The 23,360-nt window shown below is 38.9% G+C and overlaps 1 protein-coding gene across 2 annotated transcripts in view; it reads right to left on the reverse strand.

Annotated features, from left to right (window-relative positions):
- Positions 1–21,389: 21,389 nt before the first annotated feature.
- PARP8 (poly(ADP-ribose) polymerase family member 8) overlaps positions 21,390–23,360 on the reverse strand; it is a 173,220-nt gene continuing 171,249 nt past the window's right edge. For both annotated transcript variants that reach the window (XR_010413283.1, XM_064596707.1), the window contains one exon: positions 21,390–23,277. Coding sequence is in view for 1 of the 2 variants with exons in the window: in XM_064596707.1 (XP_064452777.1) it covers positions 23,175–23,277 (103 nt within the window). In the remaining variant the exon portion in view is untranslated. The remainder of the gene's footprint in view (positions 23,278–23,360) is intronic.

A 23,360-nucleotide genomic window follows, 5' to 3' on the forward strand; every position in this document is an offset into this window, starting at 1 on the left:
ACTTTTCAACTTCTCCTTTTCAGTGCACTGCAAATAATACATTTTCAATATACTACAGATAATATCTTAAGGGAAATAAAAATAAAGGAAGAAAGAAAAGAAAGTAGGAGTGGGAGAAAATGCATATAAATAATACCTTTAAATACAATTGTTTCTCTTGCTTCTACCTTCTCTCTTGTAAAACCCACTTCAGCCAACAAAAACATGAATGCTTTTATTTATTTATTTATTTTTAAAGATTTTATTTATTTATTTGACAGAGAGACACAGTGAGAGAGGGAACACAAGCAGGGGGAGTGGGAGAGGGAGAAGCAGGCTTCCTGCCGAGCAGGGAGCCCGATGCGGGGCTCGATCCCAGGACCCTGGGATCATGACCTGAGCCGAAGGCAGACGCTTAATGACTGAGCCACCCAGACGCCCCAAAAACATGAATGCTTTTAAAGTTGAAAGGTTATAAAAGAAGTATCTCCATGATTACTTTTGAAGCTTCAAGCCTCCAATATTTATTTTTATAATTTGACCGTTATTGTAACAGATACTACATTCACATCTGCAGAATCTGATGGCGACACCAACAGTGGAATCATGCAAGTGCATGCAAACCCAATGTCCCCACCAGAGGAACATGTCAGGAGAACAGTGACATACACCAGAATACTGTTGGCATTTAGGGATTAGTGTAAATGGAAAAACAGTGAGGCAAGCAGGAAAAAAAAAAAAATCGGTTAGGTAAATGCGTCCTAGAGAAATACTAGTCTGGAAAATTTACATTACCCTTTTCATTTTTCTAAACTAAAAATACATAGCATAGTTTTACTGAAAAAAAATGGGGTGCATATTTTTAACAGGAGGCACTGGCTTGCCACGTAAATGACCCATCAGGGAACATAGATGAAAGGACCAGCTCCAGAGTTAAAATGACCTCAGTGGAAGCTCACACAACACAGAGGTGAGAATTTGCTCTGTTCTGTCAATGGTGCCCACTGATCACCACCAGAGGACTGTCCCCCTCCAGGGTAGTGCCTGGAGCAATGGCACCTGAGTGGTCTTTCTGGGAGGTATTTAGGCAACTGAGAAAATGTGAGTATAAAGACATTAAACCTGGAGGGCAGCAAGCAGAGAACTTGTACTCTAATTCTGAGCTGAGCTGTTCTAACTATGCGGACTGGGCAAGTCTAGGAGCTTCCGTATGTCAGCTGTGACCTGTGATGATAATAACCCGGGAGCATTGACATAAGGCACAGGATGTGAAGACTTTCTTTCTGAGATCTGACTTCCCTTTCTTCTCTGCGAGTCATCTGGTATTCTCCGGGTGTCAGTTTAGTGATAGGTTTGTTTGCACACTAATGTTCACAAGTTCTTATAGAACTTTATTCAAGGGGCGCCTGGGTGGCTCAGTCGTTAAGCATCTGCCTTCGGCTCAGGTCATGATCTCCAGGTCCTGGGATCGAGCCCCGCATCAGGCTCCCTGCTCAGCGGGGAGTCTGCTTGTCCCTCTCCCTCTGCCTCTCCCCACTGCTCCTACTCTCTCTCTCTCTCTGTATCTCTCTGTCTCAAATGAATAAATTAAAAAAAAATTCTTTAAAAAAAAAAAAGAACTTTATTCAAATCCTTAACCAAGACTTAGAACAAATAAAGACATTTGCTTGATAAATATAAAACAAACATAGAGCTCTCTCTCTCTTTTTTTTTAAAGATTTTATTTATTTATTTGACAGAGAGAGAGAGCAGCAGAGGCAGAGGGAGAAGCAGACTCTTCACTGAGCTGGGAGTCCGATGCAGAACTCAATCCCAGGACCGCAGGATCATGACCTGAGCTGAAGGCAGACACTTAACGATCTGAGCCACCCAGGTGCCCCCAAATATATAGCTCTCTTATCTAAGATTCTCTCCAGCACATACTTTCCATGGGGTTCCTAGTTTGAGAATGTTAGTTGTTTGTCAGAGAGAATTGATTAATGTTCTCTATCCAAAAACATTGGATCATGACGAGGACCTACTTTGGACCTAATTTCTCTCTACTTCCCATTCTGTTTTCTTTTCTTTTTTTTAAACTAATGTATAATTTTATTTTTTTTCCACAACATATACCCTCTCCAATGTCCATCACCCAGCCACCTCATCCCCTCACCCCCTCCCCTCCAACAACCCTCAGTTTGTTTCCTGATATTAAGAGTCTCTTATGGTTTGTCTCCCTCTCTGGTTTCATCTTGTTTCATTTTTTTCCCTCTCTTCCCCTCCATTTTCTTTTTATACATTATTTGTCCCTCTTCTGGCTCCAGAGAGCTTTTCTCTTCTTTTTACCAAATATGTTTAACAGCACCCCTCCCTTGAGTTGTGTGTGTGTATTCTCTATTTCTCATGTATTACTTACAAAGTATCGATTTTTTGTCTTGTAACTATTGATATGTTTCTGTTCCCAGCTTGCAATAATTCTTGGACTTTGCTGTTTCTATTGTGAAGCATGAAACTCACTTGCCCTTGAGTCACAGACACACACACACACACACACACCTGGCCTCAAATCTGCACCAAACTCTGCCCTCTGGAGAATGGAACGCTGCTGGCGGGCTTTTTTTCCAAGTAATTCTTGGCATGGCTGAAGGCTCTGGTTGGCTCTAAAAGAAATACTGTGGCCTAGGCTTCCTGGCAAAGGGCCTCTTTGAAAGCACACCCCAAGGAAACAAACCTGTTCTGGGGCTACTTTCTGGTTGCGTTGGTTTTAAACATCCCTCTCACAGCTCAAAGAGAACAGCAAAGGGGCTACTTTGGGAAGTAGCGGACACTCTTTATTTTGTACTCTCTTCTATCTGGGCATTGTTTATAAAATACAGAAATTTATAAAGTACTATAACATTTGAGTTATTTTTAATTCACCGTTGGGTTGTATAGCAATAAAAATACAGACAGTGATGAGGCAATGTTCAATAAACCAACATTCCATTGCTGTAGAAGGAGCTTATGTAAACCTTCATCCAAAGTCACTCTGTCCATAACTCCGGGGAAGCAACAACAAAGCACACCAAGGTAACTCCTGCTTTTATATATTCTATATATAATTACCTTTCTTTCATTAATAAAAATTATGATGTAATTTAATGCTATCTCATAAATATGCAACATTACAAATGGTGAAGAAAAAAGAGAGAAAAATCACCTGAAAGCTACTACCACTGTAATTTGTATTTATTCCCTAATATGGCAAGCACACTATGTATTTCTCATCTTGCTTTTTTTCTCTTAAAGTAACCCAGAAATATCTTCCATGCTTCTATGAAGCCTTTATAACTGTCCTATTTAATAGTAGCACTGATTTTTTTCTCACTTCAGCAGTGAGATTCCTTTTTTTGACTCTCTTTCTTAGTTACTCTTGTTAATATAGAATTATGAGTTCTTTCTCCTTAGTTTGATGCATTAAGCAGGAGAAAAATTATTGTTTTATTCAGTCCATGGTTCTGGTGAAGACTTAGAAGCATAGGCCAAAAAAAAAAAAAAAAAAGACAAAGACCGTGAGCACGGAGGGATTTCCTTCCAGTGGCGTGTCCACTACCACGGAATCCCTTCCTCATGTCTCAAGATGGCAACACCACACTGGCCCACTGGTACTCTGGGAGATTATTACAAAGGCCCCAGCCTCCAAAAGAGTGTCAAGAAGTGATTTTGGGTTAGCCCTCGAGTTCTTAACAAACACTAACATTTGGGAGGGAAAATGAAGGCGGCATAGTGTACACTTGCTCATCTTTCAAAACATCCTTAATTTTGAGTCAAGATGCTTGAAGTAAATCACTCTGTTAATATCATGGTAGAGGTCATTTTTGTTGCTGAGCTTGGAATGGTATGTGGAATGTTAGGAGACTCGGCAAGAGGGCTCAACCAGCTCAAGGCCAGCTCAAGGCATCTATCATCATCCACATTTCAGCATGGCCACTTTCCTGGGGGTGACAGCTCTGGCAAGGTTCCCTTCCCATCATCCTCAACGTGAACTGAGGTGAAGGCAAACACATCGTCAAGAAGGACCAGTGCTGATAATCCATGTAGTAAATGAGTGATGCCATCTGTAGTTACTGCAGCAAATTTTTGTACTAGAATTGAGGATATTTGGGAACATTTTCTCGTCTCCAAAATAGTCAAGAATTCCTCTCCTAAAACCATAGTTGAAAGAATTTCTCTGCTCACACTATAGAACAGTATTAATTTTAGGTGGATGAAAGAGTGAAAAATAAAAGAAAATGATAAAGTTTTAAAAATTTAGAAGAAAATATCTATAAATATTTATCTACAAATATCTACAAATGTTTATGATATGTGAATAGAGAAAGACTTTGTAGGCTTTATGTAAGGAAAACTTCATATGGAAAATTACCATATTGATTTGGTTACCTAAATATTAAGATTTCTCTATGTCAACATTATGAATAAAATTAAGTCAATCAAAAAGCTGGTAAAATATTTGCAACCAGTATGGCATTGTTCATTGTATTTATTTTTAAAGGTTTTATTTATTTATTTGAGAGAGAGCATGAGCTGGGGGGGGTGGGAGGGGAGGGGTAGAGGGAGAGGGACAAGAAGACTCCCTATTGAGCAGGGAGCCCGATACCATGCCAGGCTCCATCCCAGGACTCTGAGATTATGACCTGAGCCAAACACAGACACTTAACCAACTGAGCCACCCAGGCACCCCTGACATTGTTAATTTTAAACTGAAATTAGGTAATGAAATAAAAATAGCAATGATAATTCCATAGTGGAATATGTAAAAATCATAAACAGAAAATTCATGAAAGAATAAAAACAAAAATCTCACAAAAACTGGGCAAGTGGTCTACTTCCCAGGAGATGGAGTCGACATATTTTCCCTATTCCTCCACTAAGTACAATTACAAACATTGGCATTCTATGTAAAACAAACATAGGAAGTCTATGGAACATGGAGAGAAGGTGGCAAGACTGGCTAAAACCTGGGGATTCAAGGGACAAGAGAGCGGTGAGTTATCTAGGGGTTTTTCCTTATATATTCTAGACTTGGATCTGAAGAAGCCAGCAATGGAGGTATATCAAAAGACACAAACAAAGCCCCCCCCAAAAGCCCACTCTCTCTAACCAAAGGACGAGGAAAGGGGCAGCCTAGCAAAGAGAAGTTTTAGACTATAATAATCACTGTATTATATCCAAGCACCACAGAAAACAAAACACGCACACAAAATATAAACCAACCAACAAGCAAAGAAACACAACTGGGTTCACCCCAGCCCACACCCCTAAAGGCCGAGTGGCTTCATCATTGTCCAGTGGTAATGAGGACGACCTCCTTCTGTGGTTTTAGTGGATGTCATGAGGGAGCACTCCTACTCCTGCTGACCAAGGACACATCAGTGGGGGCCTAGTGGGGAACCAACTCTCACTTGCACCCGACACTAAAAAGGGTCCACTTACTCAGGTGCCTACAGAGGCTGAGTGGTGAACCTAGACTTCCACCCCATCTGGCGAAGTGAGATGGCGGTCCAACATTTTTGTCAGGATCTCAAGGGAGCAAGACCTCATGATGTTTAAAGCACAGAAGTGGCCTCAATGACAAGATCACTTATACTGATCCCTTACGCTGGCTTAACTTCTTCAAGATGGTTCTTCCTCATTAGTGTTAAGATGAGAGTTGGTGGATAAGCTAGAATAAAAGGGTAATCCTTTATGAAGTTGGACCGTTTATCATGTGAATTCTTTGGTTAGTATCCTGGCGAGGAAGCTGAAGTGTAGTGACACAGTGACTGGGGAAGGGCCGGTGAGAAACCCCGCGGCCAGAGCGCTGGGAGAACTGAACTTGTCAATGCTCAGCGAGAAATCATCCGCGACGTGATGCGGTCCCAGCCCGCGGTGCGTGTGCAAAAGGAGGGAGCCGCCGAGCTCCAACTCTGCCCATCAACACGTACAACACAGAAGCAGCACACATCAGCACCCAGGAGGTGAGGCTGACCTGTTCACACGAGCAAGCTACACAGATCTTGAGTCAGGTTTTGGATTTCCGTAAAGTATCGACCTGGGCAGTTAAACCAATTATATCTAAAGTTCGAGGAGGCAGGAGGCAACAAAATAATTGTAAAAATCTTTTCCAAGCAGGTGGCACACAGAATCTGTGTGCTTTCGAGATCCAAGTTGTCATGATTGGCCTCTGGCAGTCTTCTTTTCTCATTTTAGTATAATTCTAGATGTATATGACATTTTTTGTGGAGTTTTAGGCCGCTGACACATGGTGGCCATCTGGCAGGCAGTGAAGGAACACACGTCTGACTCCAAGGCGATGCATCAGTGGTTCAAAAAACAAAAAAAAAAGGTGGTTGATGTTTATAATAAGGGAGCAGTACAGACCCTGAGGTTCTTAACTCATCAGCATTCACACAGGCACTTTCACACGGAAGCATCCACTGCCGCTGAAAAACATTTTTAACTAGACAAAATATTTCAGCAAACTGTTGCTTTATGTGACAAAAACAAACAACAGACAAACAAAAAAGGTAAAAATTAAGTAATTTTAAACGCTTGCTTTGTTTTTGAAATTTGAAACAAATTTTGAAAAATTTGTTTTGAGATAGCAAAATTCGGGGGGCGATCTTATAGTTTCCTCACTTGCAATTGTTCGATGATTTTGCAGGATAAATCCAAACTCTAGTTTGGACATGAGGCCTTTTGTAGTCTAGATCCGGTCATCTTTTAATTTGACTTCCATAATTCGCAAACAGAAATCTTATTTCTCACCCGTGAAGAAATACATAGTAGGTCCCTGAGACCTTATACCCTTTCTCCTTCCTGTGTCTTTCTCTCTATTCACGTGGCTTCTGACTCTTAGAAAGCATATTACCTACTGCTTACCTGAAAATTCCTCCTTCAAAACTCAATTTCCCTAAACTCTCAAAACACACCAAGCACGTCTTTTTGTTTTCCTGTGCACGTCCATTTTATCGTGCTTAAGGTATATATTGAAATCATGGTACTCCTCTTCGTCTCCCCCCCACAAACTTGCTTGTTCATTTAATAGATACCAAGCAATAAATATGTGTGAGGCTCTGTTCTGAGCACAGGGAATACCGCAGTTGTAGAAGTCAGGGTCTAAAATAGAAAACACTTTGGAGTGTTTACGACAGAGGAGATTCAATTCAGGGTATTGGTTAGAGAAGATAAGAACCAAACAGGGCAAGGAGAAGCAGTCTGGAAGTTGACAATACCAGGGAGGCACCATCATGGGGCTGGAGAGGCTAAAAGAGGAAGAGACCTACAAGAGCCCAGGGGTGGAGATCGCCTTTTGGAAACTGGCACCACACAAGCCTGCGCTGCAGGAGTTAGCTGGAGGATGGGGGGTGGAAAACAGTTTCTGCTAGAGGCCAGCGCAGAGCAAATGGAGGGAGAAATTGTCCTCTTCTCTTTTCTGTTCTCCAGTTTCCTGCTAGTGCTCCCCATTGTCAAGTCCATCTGGAAGCCAGCTAAAGCAGGGGCAGGAGAAATATAGTAGGTTTGGCTCCCACTGTGACACAGAGCAGAGCAGTGGAAGAGCACACAATGAATCTGAAGGCAAAAATGCCCAGGATCGGCACAGCAGTGAACAATTTTTTTTTTTTAAATGTTTTCCTGCCCTCATGAGTATATGAGCATTATGACATCTTCGATGTCAGACGTATGTTCCTTCACTTCCTACCTCACCTCTGTATCTGTAACTCCTGGCTTAGGGATTGCACATAGTATGTGGCCAATATCCAGATTGGATACCTTAATTGAAGAATAAAAAATTCATAGAGAAAAATAATCTTTATGATCTCATGGTTCCCTCCACATCTCTGACTGCTCTAGGAGGAAATACTCTGGATGACAGGTTTATCTCTTGATACCAAATAAAGAGCCTAGCTTCCACTTCCACCTGGGTAGCTTATGAGTCCTATATATGTGTTGTGTTTTCTGTGGTGTTTTATTTGGACCTCATAAATCTGATACTATTCCAAGGTTTCATAGTCCAGAAGTTTAAAAGTCACAGTACTCCAGACAATGGGAGTTGGTGTGACAATTTCTGGGTTTCAGACTGCTGTATTTCACAGAAAAGAACCTGTCCCTACAGTCCCTTTTGCAGATGCTGTATTCAACATTCTGTGAGCAGAGCCTTAGATTTGCCTTCTGCAGCCTGGGCAGACGAGAGGGCACTGGGATTGATCTCAAGCCCTTCTGGAGCAGACATTTCCAGGACTCTGCTGAACTTGTTGGCAAAACTCTCTAAGTGTTGTGAGCAGCATTTATATGAGCAGCTGTTCTTTTCATTCCTATAAGGTCCTCTCACTGGCCAAGGTCTTTTTCTGGGCCATTATAAATACCAAATTAGCTCAAAAGGCATGGATAAAGACTTTTCATAAACACTGCATAAAAGTGATTCAGTTCAACAAACATTTTGGTGTGTTGATTCTGTGCTGGGCATTGTGCTGATCAGATGGAGGGAACCAAAACCACAGAGCAGTTGAGAATGTGAAGTCAGGTTGGATGGCCTCGGTTCCACCACTCAATGAATAGGGGAACCTGGCCGAATCCTTGTGCCCTTCTGCCTCAGTGTTCTAATATGTAAAATGGGGATAATAATGGCATCACCTTCAAAGATTATTGTTAAGAATTAAGTGAGAACAATGCATTGTACATAGTGTTAATAATCATCATCATTATCGTTCTCATTAATAAGGATTGCACAGACCATACACTCCTGGAGGGTGAGGATTAAGGTGTCCACCTTAGTATTCACCCAGTGCCCGGCAGAGAACCTGGAGTACAGTTAACTACTTACTTTTTTTTTTTTTTTTTTTTTGAGTTCTACTCAAATAGAACTCAATACTGAAATGCATCAAGTTGCTTACTATGTCTGTCCTATTAGAAAATGCCCAACTTCAGTCCTGAGTCATTCTGTTGGGGAAAATCCATACTGTTTACAGCACCCCAGCCTCTACGGTGTCTCTTGGCTCTCTTGCTCTCTGTCTACCCTCTGTTTGCATTTCAGGATTATTAGAGTTTAAGAGGGAGAGGGGAGAAGATAAAAAGGCGGAGATGAGAAAGGCAAAGTCAGAGTAAACAGAGAGATAAGACACAGCTCCAAGCACCAAAAGGGAGTAAAATAATGAAAAACTATTCTCTTCCACTTAACACTCACTCTGTTTCCACTCTCGTGTGGACTCTCGCGCACTTCCCTTGCTTAGAAGTCCTGCCTCCTCCTTCCCCCAGGCACCCAGATCCTTGGCCCAAAGATGTGTTTCTACAGGCCCACAGGAGTATTTTCAACACAGGACATACTTCCTTGATAGGCCTGACTGGTATTGTTCAGAGGCCCAAATGTGATCTTACTGCTTTCACTCATTAATTCATTTCTGCACTAGGCAACTGGCTCATTTGAAGTATCCTGAGTTCCTACTCTTTAGCAGTTACTGCACTAAGGTGAATGGGACAGATGAATGAGTCCTGGGCCTCAGCCTCAGAAGACATAAAGAGACATCAGTGTGAATGAATAGTTATATTAGTGAGATAAATTCAGACAGAAGTACCTATGGGTGCTGTGTGGACAAAGAAGTAGGAATGACTAATATTATATAGGATTTTTCTTGGCTACATATACAGTCTTTCTCAACCTTCTCATTCTCTGCTCTCAACACTCAATTATCTTGGTAAATTCAATTGGTCTATTCGATAATTGTTTATTGAGTACTTGCTATATGTGGAACTTTGCAGAAATCTAAAGTATAAGTGATATTTTCTTGGGGCACCTGAGTGGTTCAGTCAGTTGAGCGTCCAACTCTCGATTTTGGCTCAGGTCATGATCTCAGGGTCAGGGGATAAACCCCCCAAGTGAGGCTCAGCTTTCGGCGGGGAGTCTGCTTGAGATTCTCTCCTTCTGACCCTCCCCCTGCTCGTGCTCACTCTCTTTCCCTCTCTCTAAAATAAATAAATAAATCTTTTAAAAAATGTTATTTTTTTCCTCCTGGGTCTTCACAAAGTATTAGGGAGATAGAAACAAACAACAAAAAAACAAACCTCACGGCTTTCCTCTAAACAATACAGATTACAGTGTGGAAGAAGGTCATGAAGGAGACAGAGCTTAGCTTGGGCTTGCAGGTATAAATTGGGGATTGGTACCTGGAAGACAGAAGAAAAGACTTTCTAGGCAAAGGGAGAAACTTGGGGTCTGGAGCAGACAGACTCATGGTGGGTTCAAAGGACATTAAGAAAAAGAACGGCTGAATTCAGAGTGTTGGGATAGGAGAGATGGTGGGAGAAAAGGTTGGATTGATGGGAAGAGTCAAATTATGCAGAGCCTAGAAATCCCAGAAAAAAAAAAAAGTCTAATTAATTAGAGTATCCAGAGTACTCAGGAGTCCATTCTGCCCTTTCTGGGAAAACAAAGGGCGAATGAATGAATTACAGGCTTTCTTTGGCCAATTGAACACACTAGATAGTTCTGTTGTGAAGAGACATTGGTATCCTCTAGCCTGGACTTAATATTTAACTTCTCGCTTTTGCCATCTTTATTAAATGTCAGTCCCTGTTGCTGCCTTTAAACCTTTTCACTTTGATCTCTCCCCTGTTGTGAGGTCTGTTGGTGGTTACGTGGAAAATCATAGTTACCTAGATTCCTAAGTTCTGCTCATGTGGCTCACCTTTTGTCTGCATGTCCTAAGATGATGACAGCTTGTCAACAATGTCACAACCCAGTATGGGCCGACCTTTCACCTTCTCACCTTCCAGACTGATGTTTCTGAAAACATGTCAACACACATGGCTTGGAGTGTGGTTGTGGAGGTGTGGGTAGAAGAGTGGCTGCTGTCATGCTGAGGAGAGCACTCACGGAGACAAATAAAATGGAAAACAGATGACAAATAAACATATATATAGAGAGAGAGAGACCTGAAGAGCTTGAAGACTTGAAAGAAATAATGGTGGCCATCCTATAAAGAAAAATCAGGCTACTAAGCATTTAAACCACAAGTTGAATATGGTTTATAAAAAGTAGCATGGGAAATCAGTGTGGGACAGAGCCTGGGTTAACATGAGGCCTCTAGCTAGGGGGCTGAGAAATAAATTTCTCTTGATACTCTTCTTGGTGTCAGAGGGTCTCTGAGATTATCGTCCCACTTTCCCTGTTGCTTCTGACCTGGGTCCTTTGCTCTGTTGGCTGTGGAAGGAAGGAAAGGCAGCTTCCTTCCTAACTTCTCTCCTACGGCCCACCTCCTCAGCCCACATCAATGAAGGAAAATATGCATGGCTAATCTTTCCAGGTTTTCTGAGGGCTTTTCCAATTGGGAAAGCGGACCCGAGCTTATTGGGGATCCCTTCCCAGCCCTCTTTCTTTTTGGCCCACAGGCCAAAAATAGTCCCAAGGATACTCAAAGGAATAAAGTAGCTCCATCTAATATGGTGAAGGAAATTTTCTCTCTTTGTGCGTCTCCTGGGAGTTTCATAAATGAAGCTGAAACAGGAAGTTTATCCCTCCTGAGGCTGAGGGGCGGGACCAGTGTCGACTGGAGGCTATCTATCGTTTTGAGGGGAAGGAGAGTCTTACAGGTTTACCTTCTCTTTTTGTTTCATTTCTCTAGCCAACAACCCCATGAATCCTGACCAGGCCTGGCCAGGCTTTGATGTGACAAAGAGGTTGTGAGGAAGCTATCAAAACAGTATGAAAAGACAGAATAAGAAACAAGAGAACCAGGATCCCAAGTCGAGGTTCAACTATTTTCTTTTTTCCCAGAGGGGATTTCCAGTTGGCCTATTGGCACAAGTAGCGTTTTGTTGTAGTGAATTTGCAAAACAAGACTTAGACATATTAACTTACCTTCAGCTTATAGTTTGGGACCATTGAGGTGAAAGGGCAGAAACCACTTAAGGAAGTACCCGTAGCATACAGTAATACTGCTCTGCCCACAGATTTTTCAAATTACATGTCTCCTTCATTCAAAAATATTTGCTGCTAACTTATTTGGGTCTTGGACGGACACCAAAAAATAAAGTTGCTGTTTTTTTTTAATCTGGAGGATCTTCCAGTCTAGTGGAAGAAGTGTTCATGTCAATGGCTGTAAGACTGCACCTGGTGACAGGCTTCAGAGAGGAGCTACGATTCCCTTTGAGATTTTTAAAGAAAAATGAAAGCTGACTGATCTGACAGTGATAATGGGTAGAATGATTTGACTCGTAGGGAAATGGGATGAGGAAAGACAGAGAATTAACAAAGTCCAAGGTTTGGGGGATTCAGGGATTAATGGGGATCCTGGCTTGACTGGAAATAAGAGTCATGGGAAGTGATATATATATGAAGATGGAAAACTGTTTCATTTCTTCATATAGGGCTTCAATGCTGTGTTAGAATCTGTGGTCCATGAAGTAATGAGAAACCACAAAATCTTCTGAGCAGGACAGGACCTTGATGAGGAGATCTTCAAGGCTGAGTGAGAGGTTTCCTTCCACGTCCCCCCACGCCCCCCATCACGTCCTGCAGCATCCCGGATTGCAACTGCCTCGATCTGTCCCCACTGAGTGATTGTGGACTCTTGTAAGGCAGGAACCACTTCTTGGATGGTGAAAACGAGCATCTAGAGAACATGTGTGAGAGAAACTGGTACATACAATGGGCTAAAAAAATAAATGATTTAAATAGATAAATGAAAATATTAGAGCTGACAAATATTGCAGCATTCCAGGGGAGCAGAGATATTTTGGATGGAGACTTGACAGCTCTTGAGACTGAGCGGATTTAGTGGGCAAGAGAAATGATTTTCAATGTGGTGACTTCACGAATGGAGGTGCCTTGAACAGAAATAAGGTAGTCAATAAGCCATCAGCACTGATATTTCGATGGAAAAATATGGCTAGTGCACTCTTCTAAACCCTCATTCTTAGAATTATGCAAGTTGAAATAGCATTCCTGGTCCGTGAAAACCGATGTCATTTAGACAATATTATAAAACAAAATCAATGTTTACGAAATTTACTATTTGCTTACATTTTTAAAAAAACTTCTGTACATTAAAAAGCAAATCAATGTGTTTGTCAGATGCCTTTTGAATGTCTATGTAGCTGAATATCTTGCCTCATGTCCAGTGTATGACCAGTCCCTTTTACCCTCTACGAGTTAAGGAAACTCCCATAAAGAGGATGGAAAGAAAGTGCGGATCTATTATTCTTTGTTATATGATGTAGCTAGCTGGTAACATTGCCCTGTTATTTCTCCCAAATCATCCTGGTTGAGTAGCAGAAGTGGACAAGGTATGAAAGTGATGGAGAGAGACTGTGGTCCCCTTCAGTACAAAATGAGGGGTATCATTCTTTGTCACTTTCTTTGGTAATGCTAATATAAATTTAACATTCTATTTAATTAAAAGGTTTTAAAAAATGAAACACTAAATGTTTAACAGATTAAAGTTATGAAATTAATCATAACATTATCAGAGAGACTACTGGTGGTAGTAGGTAGAGTACAATGTTCAGGAATGCAATTTTTTACCCAAAGAGCCCCAGAAATTGTGTTAACTATGTCCGTACTCCAGGAGAACTACAAAGTATTGCAGGAATTTGGAGCAGGGAGTCATCATTTATGGCTGGGTGATCCAGAAAGTACTCATGTACTTGAAGGTACATGAGTTTGGCCTTGAATTATGGATAGATTTGCAATAGGCAGAAACTCAAGGAAAAAGATTCCAAATAATAAACTGCAGGAAGCTACACTGCTCCATGGCTCCTGCATCTCAGCACTAGAATACTGATTATGCTGTAAGCCTACAACCATTAAGAAATACGTATCCCAGAAGTTAACCCAGAAACACATAAATAGAAAAGCTCCCAATTACCCAGCTGCAAAAATTTAGTTAGATGTCACAGAGTAGTAAATATGTATAATAAAATTCAGGTTTGTTACAATTTATACCATGTTAGAAGAAAGCAATTCCTTTGGAAGGAACCTTGTTTCACCATTGACTTATAATTATAGATGTACTTAATTCCATCATTGATTTATTTTTATTGGTAATGAGGATTAGTACTTTAGCTTAAAGCATCTCTCTTCCATGTATGTCAAGTAGTTAATGACCTGTAAATGAACTTAAATATGCTAAAGAAGCTCATTATTTAAGGTAATTATTTAGCAAAGCGATGATCCTTTGATTATGCAAATTACTGACATTAAATTATAAATCTGTGAGTATCCAGTTTTATGTTTTATTCCGGGCCTTCAACGTGACCTTCCAAACCAGGTATTTACTGCTTGATCCAAAGTTAAGATGACTAAGAGGACGATGAAAATATATACTTTAAGGGTGACATGAGAGAGTAGCTGTTAGCAACATCCAGGGATTTCTGTATTTCCTTCAGCTGATGGAGTTGGAGCTGGAGCCGATGATGATGATGATGATGATGATGGTGATGATGATGGTGATGATGGTGATGATGAAGCTGTGGCTTGCTATATTCCTCCTGCTGAGTTGTTATTTAGGTTTGTGAATATATTATGTGCCAATCAGAAGCATATTCTAAAGATTTGGGGCTTTAATGTTTCTTTATTCGAAGACAATCTTCACCAGACAGACATTTATAAGTTACTTTTTATGTATGTACTAAGTGCCCAAACATTTACTAGGGACTGAAAGTAATCTGTGCCTGGTAGCAAGGAAGAGGGGTGACTGGGGGAAAGAAGCAGGCAATCAATAGACCTTTTCATTGTGAGCTAAGTGAGATGGATGAGCTCTGGTCAGATACACGGAGAAGAATTAGAAGACTCACCTTGGTCCAGTCTGGGAGGAAGAGGGAAGGTGGTAGAAGTGAAAACAGATTGAAGGCTAAAGGGAGTAAAACTTGGAGCTGGGAAGTGGGGCTGTCTTAGGCAGAGAGAAAAAGCCTGGGAGAGGTGAGTAGCAATGGGCTGTTCTCTGGACTGCGGATAAACTCAGTATGACTCCAGTGCTGACTGAGTATCAGGATCACAGTGGAGGCAGTGAAAAATGAGGCTGGAGAGGGAAAAGAGGGAAGAAGAGGCCAGAAGTTTTATTTTGAGGGATACGTTAGGAGGCATTGAAAGATTTTAAGTAAGGGGCAAATCAGGTTTGCATTTCAGAAAGATCAGCATTATGAAAGGGGCTCAAGCCACTTGTGATATTATAAATATCCAGTAGCCTATGACCTGGGACCAAAGGGCAGGAGGGTCTTCCGTGTGCTGAGTTCTCTTTAGTTGCTGCCTCCAGGCATGTGCAAGTGGAGGCAGTGTCTATTTACTAACATACAGAGGTATTCAGTATCTTAGCCATCATAAAGCTGTACTCATACATGCTAGCTGAGTATCTGTTCTGGGTAGAAGGCACCAGATTCAGTCAAGGAGGGCTATAGGAGGTTACTGATATAACCCACATAGACGTTAACAGAAGTCACGAGAGAGATCAAGACACTTGAATGAACTCAAATTAAATGGCTTGGCTATTAAGTGGTGGGGATTGAGTGAAAGGGAGGGTAATAGGGGATGCCTTGTCTCCTGGCTTGAGTCAACAGGTGGATGGGGTGGCCATTCATTAGTTCATTGAGAGAAGTGTGAAAGGAGAGTAGAATAGCCTGAGGTGGGAACACCAGTGAGTTTATTTGAGGTATCTCTGGAACACTGAGGAAGAGATGTTTGCTTGGCATTTTTGATCCTTTAAATTGGAAACTCAGGAGAGAGAGAAACAAGAGCTGCAGATTTAGGAATCATCATTACGGGTGGGAGTTGGAGCCATTCATTTGTGGATGATGTCTTCCAAGCAGAGCATATAGAGTGAGGTGCCACCATCTTGGGTGTTGAGTCTTAAGTGTTCCCTAGGTGATAGCCCTTTATATACACACACACACACACACACACACACACAGAGTTCAGTGGATTTAGGAATTGGTACATCATATCAAAACAGATATGAGATTTACTAACCTACTGCAACCACTCTCTTACACATCTCAGTATTTACAAGTTTCATAGGTGGCGGGGGGTGAAGTGCATTCACAAACATGTCCCTTTGTGGATCAGGATATCCCTCCCCTACTCTTATTCACAAGGAAGAATACGTGCTTTTATAGACTTGGTGCAGAGACATTGTTTTCGGTTTGTTCTTCTCTCTTTCCCAAATACTAAGAGGAATACGAGAATCTTAATTGATCTCCAATAAAAAATTCAGAGGAAAATTATTTTTTTTAAATCCTTTTTTTTTTTTAAGATTTTATTTATTTGCGAGAGAGAGAATGAGAGACAGAGAGCATGAGAGGGAGGAGGGTCAGAGGGAGAAGCAGACTCCCTGCTGAGCAGGGAGCCTGATGTGGGACTCGATCCCGGGACTCCAGGATCATGACCTGAGCCGAAGGCAGTCGCTTAACCAACTGAGCCACCCAGGCGCCCGAGGAAAATTATTCTTAATTTATGTTGTCATCCTAACATATAAATTGAGTCTCTTGTTTACTAATTTTCTGCCTTTTCCTAAATTCTATGTCTTGTCTACCTATTCTTTTTCTGTTCTTCTCCAGGCCTTCGTACCCTTGAGAATTATTAAAACTGAGTCGTAGCTTCTTGCTTTCTGCCTCTCTCAGAAATCCTTCTGAATATGGCTGCCAACATACTTCCAAAACTCCGCTTCCATGACATCTCTCACCAAGGGCTGGCAATGACTTTTCCATTGCCAATTACATCAAGCGCAGACTTCTTTCACTCCAGGCTCTCTAGAATAAAACCACACCTAGCCTATGAATGGTTTTAATGATTCCCTGATAGAGCTCTTCAAGGCAATCAGACCTAAATCTTCATTGACTCACCCCCCAGTCTGCTGTAATTCTTACACTCGTTTTCTGTTTTGCAGAGCTGGGATCTCAGCAATAATAAGCATGGTTTATTAGAAAGACCACAGAGATGAGACTCAGAAGAAACTCTGGCCCTAGGTTTAGAGCCTAGTGACTCTTTTGACAAGCTATTTAATTTCTTATCTATAAGATAAAGAAATCTGCTAGCACCTTACGGAATTATTCTGAAGGGTAAATGAGACCATCTATGTGAATGTGCTTTCTAAATCATAAAGTGCTAGATAAAGCAATTTCTATGTAATCAAAATTTCTCTTATCTGAAATTCAAGAATACATGATTTTTAAACAATGTATATGTTTGATAGCTTTGAAATTTTCAGTGTTCCTAGATACACATTAGAAGTCACTACTATTTGAAATAATTAAAAAGAGGGACCTAGAGGTAGGGAACAGAAATAGAGGCCAGATAAATACTCAACAAATTCTTGGGGTTTCTCAACATTGGTTTTCCAAAAAGGCAGGTTTAAAAGGGTTTTAAGTTAGCCTAGGATGTAGGACTACACTCTTGCCAACTATATTCCTATGATGAGGAATGCACATTAAGTATAAAGGGAATGGTAGTTCCAGGAGTGAGGAAGATTGAGCCATGAAGTCACAAAGATTATCAAAAATCTGGTTGAGGAATCAAAAGCTAAAAATTCAAAAAATTAAGTGCTTTCTAATATATGTATTATCTACAATAAAGCAGAAACAGATATATGAGTAAATCATAACTTTGTTGCAAAAAGATTACAAAAAGTATCTGGTAAATGGAAATTAGTAATACACTACCCATTAACACTAATATGATTCAAAATGTCACTTGGATTGCAGTTTTCAGTTCAATGAATTCAAAAGTATTTATGAGTTTGTGTAGGTTCACTCAAGACCTTTTATCTGTAAGCCTACTTTCCTTCATTTGCCAATTTTCCTTTCCTTTTTATTTTAAAGGCCTTGTCCTCAGGTTGGGGAAGATCTATGTGATATTGAGGGTCTGGCTAATACCATGGATCTTCCATGGTATTTCCCCCATAGCTATAATGCAGATCATCCATTCTTTTCCTAAGCATTGCTTGCATTTTGGGTCTTTTCCATTCGAAATTGTTGTTTTTGTGCGATTCATGAATTATTTCCAAATGTGGGTTTGTTTTTCCCAAACAGATTGAAGGTTCCTTAAGGCCAACACAAAATCTAATACTCTCTATTCCTTATAAGAATATTATGACTGTAAATAAGCACACTAGATGCTGAACAAGTATTCCTAGAGTAACTGAAATCAAGTGTAATAAACAGAAGTTTGCTATCTATGATTTCTCAGCTCTAAAAGTAACATGAGTAAAAAATGTTATTTCTTGTGGGGATATAAACTGAGTTCCTCATATTTACTATTAATGTGTTTAGAAAACCAAATTTGTTTAAGGACTAATGTCTTATTCAGTTAATGAGATGTCTGTTATAAAAAGTAATGGTTTAAAAATCATCTTCCAATTACTAATCAAGTCAGAAATGCTTAGAAAATTTAAGATGGTTCCTCTGGAATGCTCCTTTGGATATTCCTAAGTGTTTATAGAGAATACCTACAAATTGTATAAGTCTTTTGTTTCAGTCCTGTATTTCTTGACAGGATTTGAGATAAAAATGGTACTCAACATGGCCAGTTAAATCTATCGCAAGTATTTAAGGGGAATACTGGCAAGAAAGTTTTTTTTTTTTCTCTTATTCCCTCTTATTTTAAAAGTATTTTATAAGTGAAAAGGGCAACATCGTTTTTAGAGTTTGTTGAGAATTTCAAATACCTCGTCCCCAGAAGCAAGATTCATCATCAGGAATATCTAAGGCCTAACCGGTTTTCAAAATAGTGCCCACATATACCGTACTTGTTGAACAAATTCAGATTTATTGAAAGTAAACATTTACATTGGCTACAATGTTAGAACTATTACAAAGCTTGATAAAAGAGGCTTAAGTAGCAATAGAAAGCAAGTGCAATAAAAAGTGAATAGAGAAAATATTTGGCCTTAGTGATCTCTTGGCAGTATTTACATTATGTACATATTGTTAAATATTTATAATAACTCTAAGGCACCAAAGGCTAAATAGCAGGTTGCAATACTATTTTGTGCACAAAAGTCAAGAAATTTATTGTAAAGAAGGCTGGATAGTTAAAGAAACATAGGCATCTTTTAATGTTTACATAAAGGAGTGGCTGTATTTTTTTAAATCTCAAATGATACATTAAATATTGGGCAGATTGAAGAAAATATTTTTAGAACATTAAATTATGTTGACTATGTAAATAAGCACTATTTTTTTTTTACTGACTTGCTGGTAAATGTGTAATGTAATCTACTCTTCAACACAGCTTTTTCACACTCATGGATATGTTTTGTCTAAAAACTACTTGAAATTCTTTTAACCTACAAAAACTTATCCTAATATATCATAGTGTATACAAAATCTCCAGGAAAAATTGAATGGACAATAATATACATCAAATTTATATATAATCTGACAAAAATTTAGCAGGCATTCAATGCCAAAAGAATTGAATATTCAGTCTGCCATTCTGGCAAAGCAGTTGAGTATTTTAATCCTTTAACTGTAAGTGGGCGATTGTTTGTGGCTTAGGTGAGTGGACATAAAGTTGGCCCATGGAGAAAACCAATCTTAAAGGGAACTAACTATATTCAAACTTTGCCTTGAAACCCCTTGAAACACCCACTCACTGGGTCTTAGCTGTGTCACTCAGCACCAGTGACTGAAATATCCATATTTCTGCATGTCAGGAGGTAACTGACAATATCTATGTCCAGCAACATGGTCTTGACTGAATTATCTGATAATTTCCATTTGCAAAGTTTTATTGTTCCTTCGACTGGAAACCAAATTACCTTAACAAACAGTATATCATTTGTCTTGAGGTAGTGTTATAATGAAGAATTTAGCAGAACAATCGAATACCATCCTAATATTTTTACAATGTGCTTCAGGTGCTACTATGAAATCCACATACTTCAGTGGTAGACAGTCCAAGGTTGAGTGGCCCTTCGTGACATATTAAATTACTATCTGATGAAGGCATCCAGACATGAACAAGGAGGATGAGTTTTTCCTTAGAATTTTCTCAAACACCGTGGCCTCTGGCAAGTTACGGTATTATGGTATGAAGTACTGCTAAAATTCTTTCAATGATATTAAAAATTCATAGACTTGCATATTAAGTTTCCTTTCTTTTAGCAAAGCGGAGAATAATTGAGAGATGTCTTTTCTAAACTCTTAACTTTTTCAATGAGAGATATTCAGAACATTAACAACAGTTTTGGGATTGGTTTTTTACATCACATATTTGATACTAAGTTTAAGGATGTGGCACTCATTTAAATTTTAAATTGAAAACCACCTTCACACCCAACATTTGACTGAGATTTGTTGAGCAAAAAAAAATAAAAATCATTTCAACATAATGCAATGTAAGGCACCAAAAGTGCCTTCCCATAATGTATTCTATAGCACTAGGTTATATTATTACTCTTTTCTCTTCTTGAATGTTCAATCATTTTCTTCTCTTTTTTAATCCAGTGGACAGTGAAAGAGGACAAATTACTCATTGTGAAATGTTTACAAAATCAGTAACGCAGGAAAAAGTAGAAATGAATTAAGGTTCTTCTTCCCCTACTTCAAGAATGAAAATAAATGATTACCTTTGCTCAGTGGGTTAATACTATGTAGTAATGGCTACACAATTAATGTAACTATAACAAAGCATCAGTGAACAGACTTCAAATATTATATAAATACAATACAATATCCATGTTTGGAATCATCAAATATCTCAATAGGTAATCTTAATGGGGTGACTGAATCAAGGCATGATAATGTTCAAACTTCTACATTTTAAAGACCTACTTGGATCTTGGAAGCATGATATTCATTTACTAATGATAGATACTGAAATTAGATTCTTTAAAAATAAAGATAAGTATCAGGATGCTGTAGTTACCACAATATCAAAAGTTCAATTAAAGGACTGGCTCTAATACTTAGAATATTTGCTTACAAGGTTCTGAACTTAATTTTTCAAAACAAATTTACAATCTGTCATTCTACATTGCAATAACATTCAATGAATTACCATTAGGAGACATCTGATTTTATTATCATAAAAGATGTCTATTGTCTGTAATATTTAGTAGGCATTAAAACTATCAACCACTTCCCTTGCGCTAAGAGTTTAATCTACTTTTATTCTTGAACTGGCAGTAGAAGTTTGCATTATGCCAGCTTTTCCTCCCTGAAATACTCTCCCCTGAGTCCTCCAAGTTACCCTTCCAGTTCAGATTCTCATACTACACTCCTTACAGATCACTCAACTGTGAAGTCAGATCTTAATGGATTAGGTCCGTGGTTTTAAAACTATGTTTGGAGGCACTGGAGGCCACACAGGTCGGGCCCCAAGACCTCAATTTCTAAATCCTGCTAGTACATCTTCACAATGATGCTATATACCGAACGAGCCACAAAATTAACTTGAAAAATAATTTTGTTGCTTAAAACTGTTTTTAAAACCCAGTCAAAGGTTTTTGGAAGACTTGGGGAATCTTGACAGAAAAAAAGCAAGTCGTCCTCTTGTCCCATGTGAAGTCTTCAAGTATCTGGTCACAGAACACTAAGTAAGATACTATAGCTTGGCCCTACCATGCAACACGATCCCTCAGTCTGGCTTTTGAGTTCAGAGGCACAAATCAGAACAGATCAATGTTTTAAGTGGATCCTATCACAATGATTAATATCCCATCCACTTTAAGACTATTTTTGCAGAAATAAGTGGCATATCAATTATTTACAATACAAGAAAACAAACAATTAGCAAATACTTCTTAGATAGCAACCCTTAACAATGAGTATGACCTTTGTGCTCCCCTTTTATGCCAAAGGAAATAAACACAGAAGTTATAACATTATATTTGCAAATGACTAAACATTTTTATTTATTTTTTCTTTCTAAATAAATTAGAATCAGATAAGAGCCTAATGACTCAGGGTTTGAACAGAGTGGTAGACTTGCTAATTAAACTGCTCTCATGAATGGCCTTATTCCAAAGACATCATGTAGGAAAATAAACACTGTCCAAAACTTATGATGAATAAGAATAACTTTAGGACCCAAAGAAACAGAAATGAGTTTGATGAGCACAGGACTCTTGAAAGGAAAATGCTAAGAGCTGGTGTTATTATTCTCTATAAACTTATTTGTGTTCTTTTAATATAAAAGAAACTTCAACGTTTGTCTTCTTTCTCAATACGAAAAAAAATAAGCAGAGGTATTAGATGAAAAAATACAAAAAATGCTGGTGTGGTATAAATAAATTTTAAAAATGTTCCATTGTAGGAAATAAAAAATATATACCGTTTGTTTAAATTCTGAGGCCCTTCTTTTAAACATATAATCATTTGAATATAGAATTAGTCCACCTGGGGCATCTGTGTTCCCCAAATTATAACTGTTAGATAACATTATAAAAGAGTTGAATTCTAACTGAAGGGGAAATTATTTAAACAAACAGAAAAATTGTTTCTAAATATCTTCAGTGAATGAATGGTGGTACATTTGACTCATGTCTTGGTTTATGTCCAGATTTACTGCTTACTGAATATTATTTTCTTTTCATCAAATGAGCATAGAATCGTGGAGCCGTGCTATCTCTGTTGTCAAAGCACATATATGTGCATATACACACATAATTGCACGATCACACATTTTGATGCATCAATCTATAGATATATACATTACATACTCTTGGGCAAAGCACTGCATCTAAGACCTAATTGTTTTTGTATAAGAAAAAAATAACAGGAGAATAGGAAATATCCCTCCCCAAAACATTTGAATGTTCATACCACTAATTAAATAGCACACCAGAATGTGCAAACATACTTATTGCAAAGTACTGTATAGATTAGACGTCATTATAAAATGTTCTCAGTTCTATTTTGGTAACCTAAAATGTCGGTATATAATACCAAATTTCCAATTAAAGAGTTTAATATAAAAATATCAGCACAAAACTGTTTTTTCAATCTGTTTATTGTGTGAGCAACCCAAACTTCAGTTTAAGTGCTGTTGTAATTTTATTACTAGATTCCATAACCCTACAATTGATCAATTTTATACCATTCTAGGTATTTAATAAGATACTTAGAAATACTAAGAAAAAAATCAGTATTCAAAGGGTTACTTTTGTTTATAATAACAATAAATTATTTTATCATCTTCTTCAGTTCAAAATCCAGCTTTGAACCCGAGGAAGGCTTTCAGATCATGTTAATTAAATGATGGTCCTTTAACCAGTAGCAGTTTGATTACCAATTACTCGAAGGATCTCTTTGTGAATGCCTCCTTCTTGTGTGTTAATATTCGCATCTCCAACCTGACCATCTTCATAGCTAAAACACAAAAAAGAAACGTAAGACATTTTTAAAAAGACGAAACACTAAAAAAAAAAAAGCACCCCTCAGAAATGCCATTT

The sequence above is a fragment of the Mirounga angustirostris genome, unplaced genomic scaffold (assembly GCF_029215605.1).
Source record: "Mirounga angustirostris isolate CCGP_5_RB_7025 unplaced genomic scaffold, mMirAng1.0.hap1 SCAF_7, whole genome shotgun sequence".
Taxonomy (NCBI): Eukaryota; Metazoa; Chordata; class Mammalia; order Carnivora; family Phocidae; genus Mirounga; species Mirounga angustirostris.